General features: G+C 33.8%; 1 protein-coding gene across 1 annotated transcript; it reads right to left on the reverse strand.

Moving 5' to 3' along the window:
- Positions 1-8,957: 8,957 nt before the first annotated feature.
- On the reverse strand, positions 8,958-10,146 carry LOC109193785 (probable carboxylesterase 120). The gene has a single exon (XM_019344596.1). The coding sequence runs from the start codon at positions 10,040-10,042 to the stop codon at positions 9,050-9,052; it is 993 nt and encodes a 330-aa protein (XP_019200141.1). The 5' UTR covers positions 10,043-10,146; the 3' UTR covers positions 8,958-9,049.
- Positions 10,147-18,180: the final 8,034 nt, after the last annotated feature.

The raw sequence follows: 18,180 nt of genomic DNA on the forward strand, positions 1-18,180 counted from the left end.
TAATAATACGTGGTATCTCACACCGGCTAAGCCGGGGATGAATGTAGTGGGCTGTAAGTGGGTCTACCGCACCAAACGGAAGGCCGACGGTACCATAGAGCTTTACAAAGCTCGCTTGGTCGCAAAGGGGTTCAATCAATCAAGTCGCTGGTGAGGACTTTTTTGAAACCTACAGTCCAGTTGTAAAACCCACGACGGTTCGCATATTACTTGCCCTTGCTATATCACAAGGATGGACTATGCGCCAGCTGGATGTCCATAATACCTTCCTGAATGGGCATCTAGCTGAAACGGTCTACATGCGCCAACCACCGGGTTATGAGGACCCAACGCACCCGGATTATGTTTGCCGTTTACAACGGTCCCTTTATGGGCTTAAACAGGCTCCTCGTGCCTGGTTTAAGCGGTTACATGACTTTCTTCTGACTACAGGTTTTGTAGCATCCAAAACCGACGTCTCCCTTTTTTACTACACGCGAGGCACGTCACGGGTCTATCTGCTCGTCTATGTAGACGATATAATCATGCTTGGCAACGACACCGAACTATTACTCTCTCTACTTAATCAGCTCTCCACCACTTTCAAGATACGCGACTTGGGCACTCCCACCTTTTTTCTCGGCATTGAAACTATACCGGTAACAGATGGGGTTCCACTCCGGCTGCTGTCACACAAGCTATTTCTCCACCGACTGGCCCGTATGAAAACCCTACTCAGTACCGTCGGTTAGCCGGGGCTCTACAGTATCTGACTATCACGCGTCCGGATCTGTCGTATGCTGTTAATAGGCTCTGTCAGTTCATGCACACTCTGACTGATGAGCACTGGGGTTTACTGAAACGGGTTCTACGGTATGTCAAAGGCACGCAGTCCTATGGTCTTAAGTTGTCTGCTTCGCCGTCCGCTGATATTCATGCTTACTCGGACTCCGACTGGGCTGGGTGTCCGGTAGATCGCAAGTCCACCAGTGGTTACGCTGTATTCCTTGGTACGAACTTAATTTCTTGGGTCTCTCGTAAGCAACGGACTGTCGCTAGGTCTTCCACAGAGGCCGAGTACAAGGGACTAGCCGACGTCGCAGCAGAGGTCACTTGGGTTGAATCTCTTCTACACGAGCTTGGGCTACATTCGGGGAATCCAGCAACTTTGTGGTGTGATAATTTGGGCGCCACTTATATGTGCACTAATCCGGTATTTCATGCTCGGACCAAACATGTTGAGATTGACTACCATTTCGTACGAGACAAGGTGACTTCTGGTGATTTCCGAGTCAACTTTATCTCCACCAAGGATCAGTTAGCCGACGTCTTCACCAAACCACTGCCGTCTGCACGCTTTGCTACTCTTCGCGACAAGCTTAATGTTGTGTCTACACCACCTTCAGCTTGAGGGAGAGTGTTAGTAATGTTATATTTCACATTTATTTATTATGTAACACTAGAGTTGAATTAGTCCTATAACTAATAGCTATTGACTAGGTGTAGTTAGATAGGACTCTTATCTCTGTTATTATCTTTGTAACTTCCCAGAGTTTGAATCTACGTTAATCTGTTTTCACTCATCTGAAGGATGTAACATCAGCTACATGCAAAAATCACAGTTCCTACTTCAATTCACTTCCAATTTAAATAGAGGTAGCTGTTGCATTTTAATATAATATATTCACATTTTATGATAAAATATTTCTTAAAATAAATACTTTTTTATAAAATTAAGAATTTACTAAGTTAAATCAATTTAAGCCATTATAAAAATGAAGAAAGTGGCCACATGGGCAGAATATACAGAATAAATCAATTAAAAGTTTTGTTTTAACTGGCTTGCAATTTATCTCATATAGTAACTCTTGGGTAGAATATACAGAATAAAATTATTTTCTATCAAATAAAATTTTAGGTAGGTAAAATAAGTCCTTAAATTATTTTTTTAAAAAATACGATTAGACTATTAAACTACCAAAAATTACTCAACCTTTAAGACAAAATAATAACAATAACAATAACAATAACAACAACAACAACACTTTCAAAAAAAAAAAAAAAAAACAACAACAACAACACCAACAACAATAACAACAACAACAACAACAATAATAATAATAATTGAACTATTATGGCCTATCATTACATGTGAACAAGAACTTTTTTGAAAGCAACCAATAGAGGTAGATTAATGCATAAGAGCCGAAACAAAGTCCGGTGGAACGAAGTTTCAGTACATTGAGTTAGCCTGAAGATAGGCCTTATAAGCTAAAGAGTGAGCTATCTTATTAGAAGATCTAGGATTAGAGAAGACATAATTTCCCTACAGCCATCCGTAGCAATGCCAACGTATCGTCGGAGCGCAACCGTGGGTGCTGTTAGATTACAGTGTAGCTCGGAACAGTCGATGTGTAAAATAATAGAGGAAACCCCCACGATCTTTTAGCCAAGAAATGACTTCTTTACAAGCTAACGTTTCCGCCATCAGAGGGTATGAGCAATTCGGTAAGACTCCATTCATCGCAACACTAAAACTTCCAGTTGGCAAGAAAAGAACAACACCAAAAGTGGCTCTTCCTGACGTCGGGATGTAACCAACAAGCACTTAAGGATCGAAGGATTAAACTAAATTTATAGGATTTTCATATGTATAGCTATGTGCTAATTCATTTTTCCGATCCATTGTAAATCTAAGCAAGAAAACGAAAAAGAACTATAGAAAAAGGGACTAGAAATGGGAAGAAAGAAGCAAAGAAGAAGTTATTCTTGTTCCCTATATCCCACATCGAAACAAAACGGAAGCAAGAGTTCAGCAACGCCTAATAAAATGGAGTTCAGGAACAACGAATAACATATTTACCTGGACGGAGTCAATGAGCGATCATCAACGCTCATGGCTTAGGCTAGTGACCTCTATTGCACTTTGGAGGGGCATTAGGCTAAGATCTACCTAATAGGTAGAGCCTATGTCATAATTTGTGGCAGCTGGGGCTTCCCTCTCCAAATCATGTTTAAAATTTTATTTATCAATTGTATAGAATTGTTATTTGGTTAATTAGAAAATATATTGTAGTGTTTGGTTAGGTTGAAGAATAGAAATATACACTAATAAACATTTGAAACACAAAATTATTCTCTAGATTTAGCAAATAGAGATTAGCCTAATAATAGATAATTACTGTTATTGTTATTATAATAAATACTAGTAATTCACCCGCGGTGCACGGGAAAAAATTATGTTATCATAAATATAAATAAATAAATAAAAATATTTTAAATTGTTTAATATAATAATATTTTTGAGCTTCCATTGGTAAGTATTTATTATTTTTATAGAACACAAAATTAAAATTAAAATTAAAATTAAAATTTTGCATGGTTAATATAATCTCTAATTATGTACATATTCAAATAAACTTATAAGAGAATTTACATAATTACATTGATTTCTTCTTAATTTTATTTCATCTATATTATAATTTTCACAATACAAATAATAACTAAGATAATTACATTTAGAAAGCAAATTTCAAATTTTGTAGGAGTAAATTTAAACTCTAATTGAACACTTTTTTTTATATGATTATATAATATATTCTTTATGCACATGTCATTCCATAAACCCACATGTCATTCTATAAGCCCAAGACCACTTTTTGTGGAGATAATTCAAATGAATTTTTTTTTTCTTTTAAAAGTCCTAAGTTTAGAAATCCAGAGAAAACATTAAAGACACATAAGATATATACATTTATATATTTAAATTTTTATTTATGGCTCAAATGATTTTTTTTTTTTAATTCTGAAGTTCAATAATTGACCCACGGCCCGCAGCATTTATTTTCTTCATCCCTTCTCGCTTCTACCATTTCTTTGAAGCATTTGAGAAGATAGAAAGTACACTCCACAATCTCTACCTGTAGAAGGTGGTTCCTTAATGTCTGTGTCGATAAAGTAGTATTAAACAATAATTTTTTGTAACAATTATATTTAATTTTTAAAGTAAAAAATATATTCGACTTTGTTAGATTGACACACAAATTATTTTAAAAATTAAATTATAAAATTTATAGAGATATTAAACTCGAGGACCAGATCGTAAAGTTGTTAGATAACCTTGTATACATATAGGTCATCCAGATCTATATGCAACTCTTTCAAGTTGTGTACAATCACTACAAAGAATATGAAATTATCACCGAGCTGAGGTTGTAGCCTATTTTCCTTACCTGGTATTATCCTTTACAGCAAGTTTGGTTCACGGAATAAATTTTGAGGTAATAAAAATGTTATTCCATAAGGAATGGAATAGGCAAGGAATAGAATAGGAATTGTATTCTATTGTTTGGTTCGCGGAAGGAATAGACTTTAGGAATTATATTACAGTGTTTGGTTGATTTAAGGAATAGAAATGAAATATGTTTTAAAAGACATAAATACCTTTATAAAAATATGTGATGGTGGTGATGGTGGTGGTGGTGGTGGGGTGGTAGTGGTGGTGGTGGCGGTGGTGATGGTGACGGTGACGGTTGTGGCAGTGGTGGTGGGGGCGACGACGGTTGTGGTGGTGGTGGTGCTGCTGCTGCTGCTGCTGGGTGGTGGTTCTGGTGGCGGTGGCGGTGGCGGTGGTGGTGGTGGCGGCGGCGATGGTGGTGGCAGTGGTGGTGATGGTGGTAGTGGTGCTAGGGTGGTAGTGGTGATGGTGGCGGTGACAGTGGTAGGGGCGGCGACGCTTGTGGCGATGGTGGTGCTGGTGGCGGGGGCAGTAATGGTGGTGGTGGCGACGACGGTGGTGAAATAGGATAAATTTATATATAGGATAAAAAAAATTAGGTTAAAGAAAGGGGTAAAAAAGAAAATAAATTCTAAAATCTATTCCTGAGCGTTCAGTAATAGGCTAATACCAGAGGGGGGCCCTAGTAATAACTATTACCTTATTTGAGGTAATAGGCTATTACCAGGAATATTATTCCTGGTAATAGAAATGGTTACCAAACAAAGGAATAGGCCTATTACTGGGAATGCTATGCCATTCCCGGCCTATTCCGTGAATCAAACGGGCCATTAGAGTAATCCATCTCCATGGATCGTTATGGTATGAGCACGTGACCACCTTGCAATGTGGGCACAGTTCTATATCCATAATTTCTATACTGTAAATTCATAATTTCTATGCTGTAGATCCATAATTTCTATACTGTAGATTCATAAAATTTATACTTTAGATTCATAATTTCTAAACTGTAGATTCATAATTTAAATACAGTAGATTCATAATTTCTATACTGTAGATTCATAATATCTGTACTGTAGATTCATAATTTTTGTACTATAAATTCATAATTTCTAAACTGTATAGTTATCAATTATGAACATATAGTTCTCTTATTTGTAAAAACAGAGTTCATCAATTGGAATCTAAAGTATAAATTTTATGAATCTATAATATATAAATTATAGATCTATAGTATAGAAATTATGAATCTACAGTATAGAAATTATTTATATGGAACCGTGCCATTATTGTGTGGACCATGGTCTACACAATGTTATGTGGACCATAATAAAAAGTATATTTTTAATATATTAAATGTACATTACTATATGTACATTATACAATATAATGTACACTCAGTACAAAAATAATGTACATTCCCTGAATACAATATACATTATTTTTGTACTAAATGTACATTATTATTGTATTGAATGTACATTATTTTACAGTATACAAAATATGGTCCATACAACTTGTGTGGACCATGGTCCACACAATAATGATTGCCACCTTGCAAGGTGGGCAGGTGCTCACAGCATAATCGCAAATTATGTTGTGCAACCGTGTGCACCATGCATGGTGCACACGGTTGCAAAACGACACCATTAGTGGCACCGTTTAACTCCACCAATCAATTTTTTTTTTTATTTACAAAAACTCCCATCGACGTGTAATTATGAATATATAGTTATGCAATTATGAATATATAGTTATGAAGTTGTGGATATATAGTTATGAAGTTGTGGATATATAGATATATAGTTATGAAGTTATAGATATATAGTTTTGAAATTATGGATATAGTTCTCTGTGAACAAGCACTTTAAAAATTCTGAATATGGAGTTATGTAATTATAAATGTCTAGTTGTGAAATTATGAATATATGAATACGAAATTATGAATGTGTAGTTATTATTTATGAATGTACTGTTGTCAAATTATGAATATATAGTTATGTAATTCGATATGAATATAAAGTTATGAATTTGTGGATATATAGTTATGAATTTATGAATATATCCTACTGTTTGAATATGAAAGAAAATCGTCTAACGCCGTTAACTACAATTCGAACGAAATTTTCTTTTAATGAAACGATGTCGTTTTGCAACCGTGGTGCATACGGTTGCACAGCATAACGATTGCAGCATAATTTGCGCATCCGTGTTGATTTGTGGACAAATAGAACTGTCAATATATTTGGGACACAATAGTTATGCTGTGCAACCGAATGTACCATGCGCATGGTGCATACGGTTCAAAACGACGTCGTTTTGATTAAAAACGCGCGTCCCACTTTTTTTTAAAAAAAATCAGGTTCGACTCTCAGCAATAGCATTATTGTGGATATATAGTTATGAAATTGTGGATATATAGTTATGAAATTGTGGTTATATAGTTATGAATTTATGGATATTTAGTTCATTCGTTGTGGATATTTAGTTCAATCATATATTGTAGATATTTAGTTCATTCATTGTGGATTTTTACTTCATTCATTCATTCATTGTGGATTTTTACTTCATTCATTCACTGTGGATATATAGTTATGAAATTGTGGATATATAGTTATGAAATTGTGGTTATATAGTTATGAATTTATGGATATTTAGTTCATTCATTATGGATATTTAGTTCAATCATATATTGTGGATATTTAGTTCATTCATTGTGGATTTTTACTTCATTCATTCATTCATTGTGGATTTTTACTTCATTCATTCATTTATTGTGAATTTTTACTTCATTCATTCACTGTGGATATATAGTTATGAAATTGTGGTTATATAGTTATGAATTTCTGGATATATAAAAATGCTATTGCCGAGAATCGAACCTGATTTCTTCTTTAAGTGAGACGCGCGTTTTTTTAACCAAAACGGCGCCGTTTTGCAATCGTATGCACCTTGCAAGGTGCATTCGGTTGCACAGTATAATTTGCGTTTGGGACATAGATGGGCTCATGGGCACTAATATATAGATTATGGGCTTCATGTATTTTCATGGTTGGTCACCAATCATGAGTACATGGACCATGGTATACACAGTTACGTGGATCATAAATAAATAATACATTTTTAATATACTAAAGTATATTATATTTGAACGTAAATTATATTTTTTGAAAGTATATTATTTGAGTACTAAACGTACATTATTTTATATATACTTATTAAATAATGTACATTTAATACACAAATAATGTACTTTTAATATATTAAAAATGTATTTGATATTCATGGTCCACACAATAAATTTTTTTTTGAATGCTACTGACTCTATTACATTATGGTCCACACAATAATTAATTTGCCGGTTAGCAACAATTATACCATGGACCCAGTCCAGGGATCTAGTCCACCTTGCAAGGTGGACATGAGTCCAAAATACACAATTTACATATTGAATGTCTATAATTTGAATTGTGAACATTTGGTATATAAATTGTGTATGTAAATTGTGAACATTTAATATATAAAATTGTGAATATTTAGTATGTAATTTATGTATTTTTGCCATCGGGTCGACCCGGATCCACCTGATAATTAACCTTTGATTTACGAGGAATTTCATATTGTCATATAATCATTATTTGGATGTGTAATTTGAATGAAATTGACCTTATGATCTTAATTGACAAAGGATTACAAAGAGATAAATTAGCATAAATTATTCATAATTGATCAGATCAAACTAATAAGACTAATAGATAAACCCCGGGTGTTTTTTTTTTTTGTTTTTTTTGGTACATACGTGGGGACGCAAATTATGCCCTGGAAACTTGTTCACCATTCATGGTGAACACGGGTCCAAACGGCGCCGTTTTTACGTAAAAAAAAAAAAAAAATTCGCGGATGTGGTGTTAATGGCGCGCGTTTGGTCAGATTATGAATTTTCTGTTATGAGATTATGAATGTACTGTAAATTCATAATCTCATAACAGAAAATTCATAATCGCATAAAAGAAAAACATTTATTAAATTATGAATTTTCTGTTATGAGATTATGAATTTACTGTAAATTCATAATCTCATAACAGAAAATTCATGATCTCATAACAGAAAATTCATAATCTCAAAACAGAAAATTCATAATCTCATAACAGAAAATTCATAATTTCATAACAGAAAATTCATAATTTATGAATGTTGAAGAAGCTTGCGCTACAGAGGAGCAGTCATGGTTTCGGACGAGAATGTGTAGGCACGGGTCCAAAGTGAATGTGCAGGCAGCAGTCATGGTTTCGGACGGGAATGTGTAGGCACGGGTCCAAAGTGAATGTGCAGACATGGATTCATAATTTATGAATGTTCGAAATCATTACTCACCTCAAATTAAAGTGAAACCGCGAAATGTGAAAATGAAGAAGAAAAGTCACGCGGTTAATTAAGAAAAAAAAAATAACGGTGCACTAACACCGTTGGGATCGTGTTCACCACAGATGGTGAACACGGTTCCATAACATAACGATTGACGTGAGGAAGTGATATAAGTTCATTTTGACTTGTAATATATTAAAAATAACATACAGTATATTAAAAATGAATAATTTGTATCAAAATATATATAATGGCCTTACTAAAATTAAAATAATTATGCAATATACTGAAAATAATACATGTATGAGTTTTACATTGCAAGTTGGATTCATAATTCATGGTATAATTTGCCTTAGGGAATACTTGGAAGAATTTGATCATGGATAAGTAGCTAGAGGTTTAGCAGTCCTTATCAAAATTCATCTTATTACAATATTCAAATATCCAATCCCAAACAAAAATCAAAAATCAAGAAATGAAATTCTTGATTACATGATAAAGTGGGCCCGACATGGAGTGGTCGAAAACCTCCATCCCATGATATCCTTCCCCAAACGACGCCGTTGTCGGAATCCCCTTCCCTTCCAGCAACTTCGCACACTGCTTACCGGCATCCACCAACGGGTCATCGGAGCAACCCGTCACGAGGACCCGCCAACCTAACCTCTTTATATCCTCAAGATGTTTCGACCCGCCGTCGACGCCCGGGTTCCGGAACTCATGATCGCCGCCGGCACCCTTCGGCAAACACAGACCATACATCTGATCAATCGCGTACAGCGGCAAAATGGAATCGTTTTTGAGCCTCTCCTCGGATTCCGACCTCGTCTTCCCGCTAAAATATGGATGGTGCAAGATCATCCCCTTGATATTAAGCGGCTTGAGCTCTTCCGCCGCCGCCGCCGCCCTTATCCCGGCAAAGTAAGCAAGGTTTCCGCCGGCGCTGGTGCCGGAAAGATAACAGTTGTCCAAATCCGCGAAGTTGCGGACCCACTCGTCTTGGGTCGAGCTCACCCACCTCAGCCCGTCCACGGCGTCTTCATACGCCGCCGGCAAGCGGTGCTCCGGGGCGAGACGGTACTCGAGTGAAATTACCATAACCCCCACCTTCTCCACCAAACCCTGGCAAAAAACATCGTACAAACTCGAGTTTGCGTGGTTAAAAACATATCCTCCGCCGTGATAGTACACAATCAGAGGTAGTTTCTTCGGGGAAGAATAAGAAGAAGAAGAGCTATTGATCATAACATCTTTCGGGATATATAATCGTTGCCAGGTGCCTTTGTTTGGGTCGAGGCTGACATCCTTGGAGAGTACCGGCGAGCTGCCATGGAGGTCGGTGTTGGGGGCGTTGAGAGGTTCGGGGTCACGTTTGACGGTGTCGCCGGGTAATTCGACGATGTTGAGGAAAGGGTTGTCTATTACCGGACGGATAATTTCTTTTCGTTCCATTGTCAACATCTAAGATCGAAATCTGTAAAACAGTTAGAAGCTAAGGAGTAATGGTTTGTGACATTTCTACAGAGCAAAGTTGCTAGCTTTATAGAGTTCTAATATGCATACTTCTATCTAAATTCTTTTTTTTTTTTTTAATTTTATTGGATGTGGTAAATAAGGATTAATTATTTTTGTTATGTGGATTCACTACAGTTTATATAAAAAAATTATGAGATAGAGTAAAAGTTGAGAATATAAAATGAAAATTCATTAAGTATTATTTTCCCTTTATATTGTAGCCATATGTGGTAATGACAACGATTGTCAATCAAGAAGAAATAATTATCCGTGACAGATTTTTTTTGAGAAAATATTTGTTATCCTAATGAGTTTTAATTGCATTTGGTGTTTTTTTTGGGGTAAAGAACGAAATTCTAAGATCACTATTGAGGTATACACGAGATAAATTTACTGAGAAGTTCTAAGAAGTTCAATAGGCTATTTCTACTGAGGTTTAATTTGTAATTTTGCACCACCCTAATTGCTATTTACACCACCATTTGATAGGTGTGATAGCTTTATAGGTAGTGTAAATGGAAAATATTTGCACCACCTTCATTAAATATAGTCAAACATTATATTTTAAAAAAAAAAATTTATTATTTATTTTTATTTAAATATCAAAACATTAAAAAGAAAAACAATACCCCCCCCCTCCCACCCCCATGAGAAGGCGAGTTTTTTTTAAATGTTTTAATTAATTAAAAAATTATTAATAGAATCTCATAAATCGTATATAACCAGATGGTGTAAATAGCAATATGAACACCCCTATGACTATTTACACCACCTATAAGATTGTTGAATTTTTTTTTAATCATTTTTACCATTTCAATGTGATTTATATTTATTTTTTACTAAATGGTGGTACAAATAGCAACACCCTTACTAAACCAACAGTTTAACTAACTTGAATAGGGTTGCCCGCTTTAACTAATTTTCATGTGAGCTCTACAAAGTCTTGAAGTTATCTATAAGTTTTCTTGAACCGATAAAGTAAAAGTATTGAAGCTTGCCATTTTCTTGCTTAATGAGCTCATGGATGATGTGGGATTGTTGAATAAAACAAGCATTGAAACTTGTAGTTTATTTAATAAGGAATATATCATGACTACTTGGGATATTAGTTTAGTGGTTGAGAAGTTTCACTTAGAGCAACTTCAAGAATATTATTTTTTGTCAGTTTTTTTTGTTGCCACATAGGAGGGGCGGCCGGGGGAGGGGATAGAAAAAGAGGCGGAAAAAAAAAACAATGGGAGTTAATTCGCCCAGAGGGCACAACTGCACAAGTAGTGCACGCACCCCTGAAACTGTGCACCAGAATAAGTAATTTTTGTGCACCAGAATAAGTAATTTTTTAGGCCACAAAGAACTTGTATTACTGCAAATTTTTTGTTTTTCTTTTCCCAAAAACCTTGATTGAGATGCTCTTAAGACTTTCTTGCAACGACAAGACTTGAGTAATAATATACTTAGGGCATCCATAACCCTTCTCCCCTTATTTAGGGCAACCACAACCCTTCTCCCCTTATTTCCTCAATTTGTGGGCACATCTCATTTACATCACCCTATAATCTCTTTTCTTATTTTCTCTCCAATCATTCTTTTTTTTTTTTTTGGGTGTATCTTCGATCTACACAACATCTATTATTTTATTCACTTCTATATAATTAATAATTTCAAATTTTGATTTTAAATAAAAATAAATTTAAATTTAAATAATGAAATAAAAATTTGGAAACAAATTTTAAATACTATATATATATATATATATATATATATATATATATATCTAAAAACATAATAAGTCTCAATCAAAGTTATATCCCTCATTTATGTCCATATTTTTAATGCTGATCATTTTGTACATTGTGCTTTTAGAGTTGTACTATACAATTTTTTGGACAAAAATACCCTTACCGTTATAACTTCCGTTATCTTTTCCGTTACTTACCATGCACATGAATCTACCTTATCTTTTCTTATATTCTTTAATTATAACAATATTTGTAAAACATTATATATTCATTATATATTATATTAATATAATAAATAAATTTTATTTCACTTTAATTTTAATTAGTAAAAATTTGTTAGTTATTTTTAAAAATATAAATATTGGATATATGTTTTTGCGCATCGCGCATAGAAAAGACTAGTATATATATATAACACAAAGGGTTGGGGGACAACTGTCCCCCGCCCTCAGCGCGTGACCACCACGCATCATATGATTGACACTTATTGGCAACGCGCAACGCACTTGGCGCTATTTTTACTTTTTGAAAAAAAGCGTTCTTTCCCTTTTTTCCTTCTCCACCCTTTTCTCCCCTTCTTTTTTTCCTCAAAATGGTGCATTGGAGATGCCCTTACGAGTTTATGAAAATTATAGTATAAATAACATTTTGTTTTATTACAAAAGATTCCGCCAAGAAAGGCAACAAGTGAATTGTCATAATCAACTAAGAATGAATAGGGAAAGTTTTGACATTAAGATATCAAAACAATTTTCAATCATGCTGTCGCCAACAACGTTGAAAAATGCAGACAATTACTTTTGTTTCCTCCTGAGAAATATTACATATTCAGACTCTATATCATATACTATATAGTATAATCTCTATATGATCGAATTTGGTTATTTGCACTTTGCAGTCAGACACAATGGTATTGAGTTAATACCCAAAATCGTCCTCGAATATAGCGGTTTTTTTCAATTTCCACTACTGGAAATTCTGAAATTTCCGACCACCTAAAAATGATCTTAAATTAAGTTGATACCAAAAAGTCCAAAAAGTGGTCGGAAATAGCAACAAAGGTTTTTCCGGATACCAAAAGTGGTCGGAACAAGACTTTCAACTTGATTTAAGATCACTTTCAGGTGGTCGAAAATTTCAGAATTTCCAGTAGTGTTCGTCCTAAACGACTTTGGTGACCTAATATCGTCCCAGACTTTTTTGTTTCGCTCAATTTAGTCCTCCATTTGTTATTCCGTCAAATTGGTGTTAAATAAATGGACAATTCAGTAATGTCAATATTGATCTCTCTTTACTTTCAACTTGTAAAGTGCGAAATTCCTCTTTCTTGTACGAATTACACCCAGAATTACTCCCGGACCTGCAAATCAAATTTTATATTTGCAGTTTTAGGAGTAATTCCGGGAGTAATTCGTAAAAAAAAAAAAAAAAAAAAGGATTTCGCAGTTCACATGTCTATGAGTAAAGAGATGCCAATATTAAAATTACTGAATTGTCTATTTATTTAACACCAAATAGACAGAATAACAAATGAGGGACTAAATTGAGCAAAAACACAAAAGTTTGGGACTAAATTGAGCGAAACACAAAAATCTGGGACGATATTAGGTCACTAAAGTCGTTTAGGACGAAATTGAGAAAAATCACTATAGTCGAGGACCATTTTGGATATTAACTCCAATGGTATTATACTGAATTTGTGGGCCTCTTTTATGTTCAATATCCTTCACCAATTTTCTAATGGACTAATAAGTTCTCTTAAAGCCAACACAACACAGTATGAAAGTTCTATGGGCCGAGTGACACAAATGGAATAATGGATCGGATCACCTTATAGAATTTGAAAAGTAGCCAACTCAGTCCCTAATCAATCGTTATGCTCTGGACCCGTGTCCAGCATGCATGCTGAACACGGGTAACAGTGCCTAACGGCACTGTTATTATTATTTTTTTTAATTTCAGATTCATTATAGGAGTATATATTCATAATTTTATTACTATATGTTCATAATTGTAAATTCATAATGTCAGAGCTCTATGTTCATAATTCAATAACTGTACATTCATAATTCAATAACTGTAACTTCATAATTTTCGAAGCTCTATGTTCACAATTTTAGAGCTCTATGTTCATAATTTTATCACTATATGTTCATATTGCAAGTTCAAAATGTCAGAGCTCTGTGTTCATAACTCCATAACTGTATATTCATAATTGCATAACTGTACATTCATAATTCCGTAACTTTACATTCATAGTTCAATAACTGTAAAATCATAATTTTCGAAGCTCCATGTTCTCAATTTTAGAGCTCTATATTCATAATTTTATCACTATATGTTCATAATTGTAAGTTAATAATGTCAGAATTCTGTATTTATAATTTTATAACTTACATTCATAATGTCATAACTGTACATTCATAATGCCATAACTGTACATTCATAATCCCATAACTATACATTCATATAATGGCACAAACGAATAACGCCGTTAACGGCGAGACAAAATTAAATTTTTTTTTTTTAAACTGAAATGATGCATTTTTTTAAAAACGACGTCGTGTTGGACTCGTGTCCACAATTTGCCGTCCCTAATTAAGCTTTATTGTACATGTAGGGTTGTGCATTCAATTAATTGATCGGTTGACTGAACAAAATTAACAAAAATTTTTAAATCTTTAACCCTTTTTTTTTTTTTGAAAACCTAAACTTTTAACTGTTAATCGAACCAAATTAACCAAATTGATTTTTTTTCTATTAATCAAATGGTTAATGTATAAACTGAAATTTTTAATTAAATTTTAAAATCCTTAAAATTATAAATAAAAATTAACATTATCTATTACATCAATATCTATAAAAATTATTATTGTTTAATATTTAGGAATAAATTATATAATATATATATATATATATATATATATATATATATATATATATAAAACTTCGGTTAACTGATAATTTCAACCCGAATTAACTGATAATCGGAATTATGTAAAATTCCTAACCATTACTCAAACTGAATTATATTGGTATAAAAATGGTTAATTAAAGTTTTTCAGTTCAGTTGGTTAATCGATTTTCTACCGAAGTTTACACACTCCTACACATTTGGTTGAAAGGAATCAAAATTTGCTTGACTTAAAAGTGTTGTATTTTTTCACTTTATTACAAGTCTTTTCTTAGCCTCTTTTAATCATTTTGAAAACATTTAGCTATAGGATTATTTTTATTCGTTAAGGGGTATTAAATGAATTTACTGAGATAACAAAGTTATTATTTGATGCTTTTGACTTAAATATGTCTTTTACTTATTTGTCAATCACATTGTGCTCAGATGACACCTCTGTGACTCTCATTGAGAGAATGTCACACGATTGAACCCTGGTAGTGGGATCTTGACTCTTTAGACTGTAATAGATGGAGAAAGTATAAAACATATATTACCTCATTTATTTATTCTCTTTTTATTTATGCTTTGTGAGAAAACTGATGTTTATATTTACTACTCTTTCAAAAATGACCGTTTTTCCTTAAAATAGTTTCGTGGTAACTTCAACAAAGGAGGATGACGTGGTAACTCCAACCAAGGAAGAGGTGGAGGTAATACTAAACAAGGTAAATGAGAAGAATTTCATTGCTACAATTATGCAAGTATGGACACAAGATTGCAGATTGCTGGTATAATAAGGACAATCGTGGAAATTAAGCAAAAATTGCTGAAAACATTGCTGAAAATTCTGGTGATGAGCGAGAGTTCTGAAACATTACTTTTGGCCAGCAATAGTTTTTCTGCAAATAAGAACATATGGTTCTTGGATACTGGGTGCAGTAACCATATGTGTGGGAAGAAAGAATTGTTTTCTGAACTGGATGAATCAGTCCGGTCTGAAGTGACATTTGGCAATAAGTCAAATGTGCCAATTTTGAAAAAAGGTAAAATCTCTATTCAGTTGAAGGATGGCACTCACAATTTTATATCCGATGTGTTCTATGTTCCTGAACTACACTAAAATTTGTTGAGTATGGGACAATTTCCAGCAGCCCTTTACTCTGACAGTAAGTCAGCCATAGCCATTGCTGAAAATCCAGTCTTCCATGAGCGCACCAAGCATATTGAGTTGGATTGCCACTTGGTGAGGGAGAAACTACAGAAAGGAACCATCAAGCTCTTTCATGTGAGTTCTGCACAACAGTTGACAGATGTGTTCACCAAAACTCACTGTCCAGGCTTCTTTCATAGCTATGTCTCCAAGCGTGAATTGTTTAATCTATACAATTCAGCTTGCGGGAAGATATTAGGAGAGTCAGATGGTTGACATGTGGCATATTATATATGTTAGAATCAGTTAGAGTCTGCTAGCTTCTACACAGCAATATATAAACAAGGAATAAGGTTCAAATTGGCCACTGAAAGTAACCTGAAAATGCAATTAGGCCACTGAACGAAAAAAAAGTGCAATTAGGTCACTGAACACTTCAAAAATGTGCAATTTCACCTATAGCAGGTTACCCTCAATTTTAGCAGGTTATCTGCTTACGTGGCAGCTGAGTCGGCATTTTTAATAAATTTTAAATCATTTTTAATAAATTTTTATTTAAAAAAATTTTTAAAAAATAAAAACGACTTTATTTTATTTTTTATTTACTTTTTTTTCAATTTTTTATAAAATTTATTATTAAAATTAATTATTAAAAATTATTTAAAAATTATTAAAATGTCAACTCAGCTGCCACGTAAGCAGGTAACCTGCTAAAATTGATGGTAACCTGCTATCCGGTGAAATTGCATAGTTTGGAGAGTTCAGTGGCCTAATTGCACGTTTTTTGAGTGTTCAATGGCCTAATTGCACTTTTTGTTCGTTCAATAGCCTAATTGCATTTTCAGGTTACGTTCAGTGGCCAATTTGAACCTTATTCCTATAAACAATGTACCAAGAATCTTCTGTTAGTTGAATACAGAACTTTTCCTTTTCTTCCTCAAGTATGCTCTCTCTCTCTCTTTTCCTTCAATTCGCACCTATGGTTCATCACAAATTCTCACTTTGTATCGAAGAATCATGTTTTCATTTGATCATGCTTCTATAAACTTATTTGTATTACTTTTATAGTTGTTATGTTATTTATTTGATAATTGTTTTTGGACATATACATATTATTTCTTGTTCACAAACAAATTATGATCATGATTCATGAAGATATACATGTATTTGTTTGTTTAGCATTCGTGATAAAATTATTTGGTTGTTCACAAACATACGTAACACAATTATTTTAACTGAACAAACGAATATGTTCGTGAAAATGAACTATTAACAAACGAAAACAAATAAAATTTTTAAAAATCTTAATAAACGAACACAAACATGGAATCAAACACTCTAAAAATAAAGTTTTCATTCGTGTTCAGTTGGTTTACCGCCCTACAAATTAAGTAACAAGGCCAATTATGTTTAGCATTCTGGTAACCTCAAATAGGTGTTTTCTTGATCCCCGGCCCCCCTTGTGCTGGATAAGAGTACGATGAATTGTCATTCTCGCCGCCGGCGTCTTCAGTTTCGCAGATGAAGCTTAAATTTGATTTGGATAAATTAGACAAGAATGAAACTTAAATTAACCTGAAAATTGAAAAATGTATTATACCCACAAAAAATGTTGCCTTTTAAAATGGTCAATATAGAATTTGAGTAAGTGGGCATTGTTTTAGTCAATATATATCTTCTATATATGCCGCCCTAAATTAATGATCAGATGACCATCATATTCTTGTTTATGGTATATTATATTAAACCTCCTAAAAACGAAATAAATTTATGTTGATAAACATGAGCGATGTCACATACAGCTCTTTCCTCGTATATATTCTTAGAATATCGTTCGCCGGCAGCAATATAATTGTCAATACCCACTTGTTATTAACTATATATATAATTGGTCATCTAATTGATCCAGTAATTACAAATGACGTATAGAGAGCTACAAGATGTGAAGATGAATTGAGGCAATCTAATTGTATTGGTCGTGTTAATCTATTCGTATTGGTTGTGTTAAGATTAAACATTTATCATTACGCTAAAAATTATAACCAATAGCGAATACGCAACTTTATTTCTTTATATACCGACACCGTATTTTCGAGAGGTAAAGTGCTGGACTTGACCTTTCAAAGCCTCTACTCAACAATCCTCTAGCCATCTAGTGTTGGACTTGACCCTTTGATCTCCACTAACGGGTTGAACAGTTGAATTGGTAATCACAAAATTTCAAATTTGTCTTTATGTGGGAGTTGCTTTACGCACAAAAAATAAGAATAAAAATTACACATGTAATGCAGACCATAGA

The sequence above is a fragment of the Ipomoea nil genome, unplaced genomic scaffold (assembly GCF_001879475.1).
Source record: "Ipomoea nil cultivar Tokyo-kokei standard unplaced genomic scaffold, Asagao_1.1 scaffold1932, whole genome shotgun sequence".
Taxonomy (NCBI): Eukaryota; Viridiplantae; Streptophyta; class Magnoliopsida; order Solanales; family Convolvulaceae; genus Ipomoea; species Ipomoea nil.

Coding starts and splice junctions, on each gene's coding strand:
- LOC109193785 (XM_019344596.1), bottom strand. CDS start 10,042: ATGTTGACAATGGAACGAAAAGAAATTATCCGTCCGGTAATAGACAAC.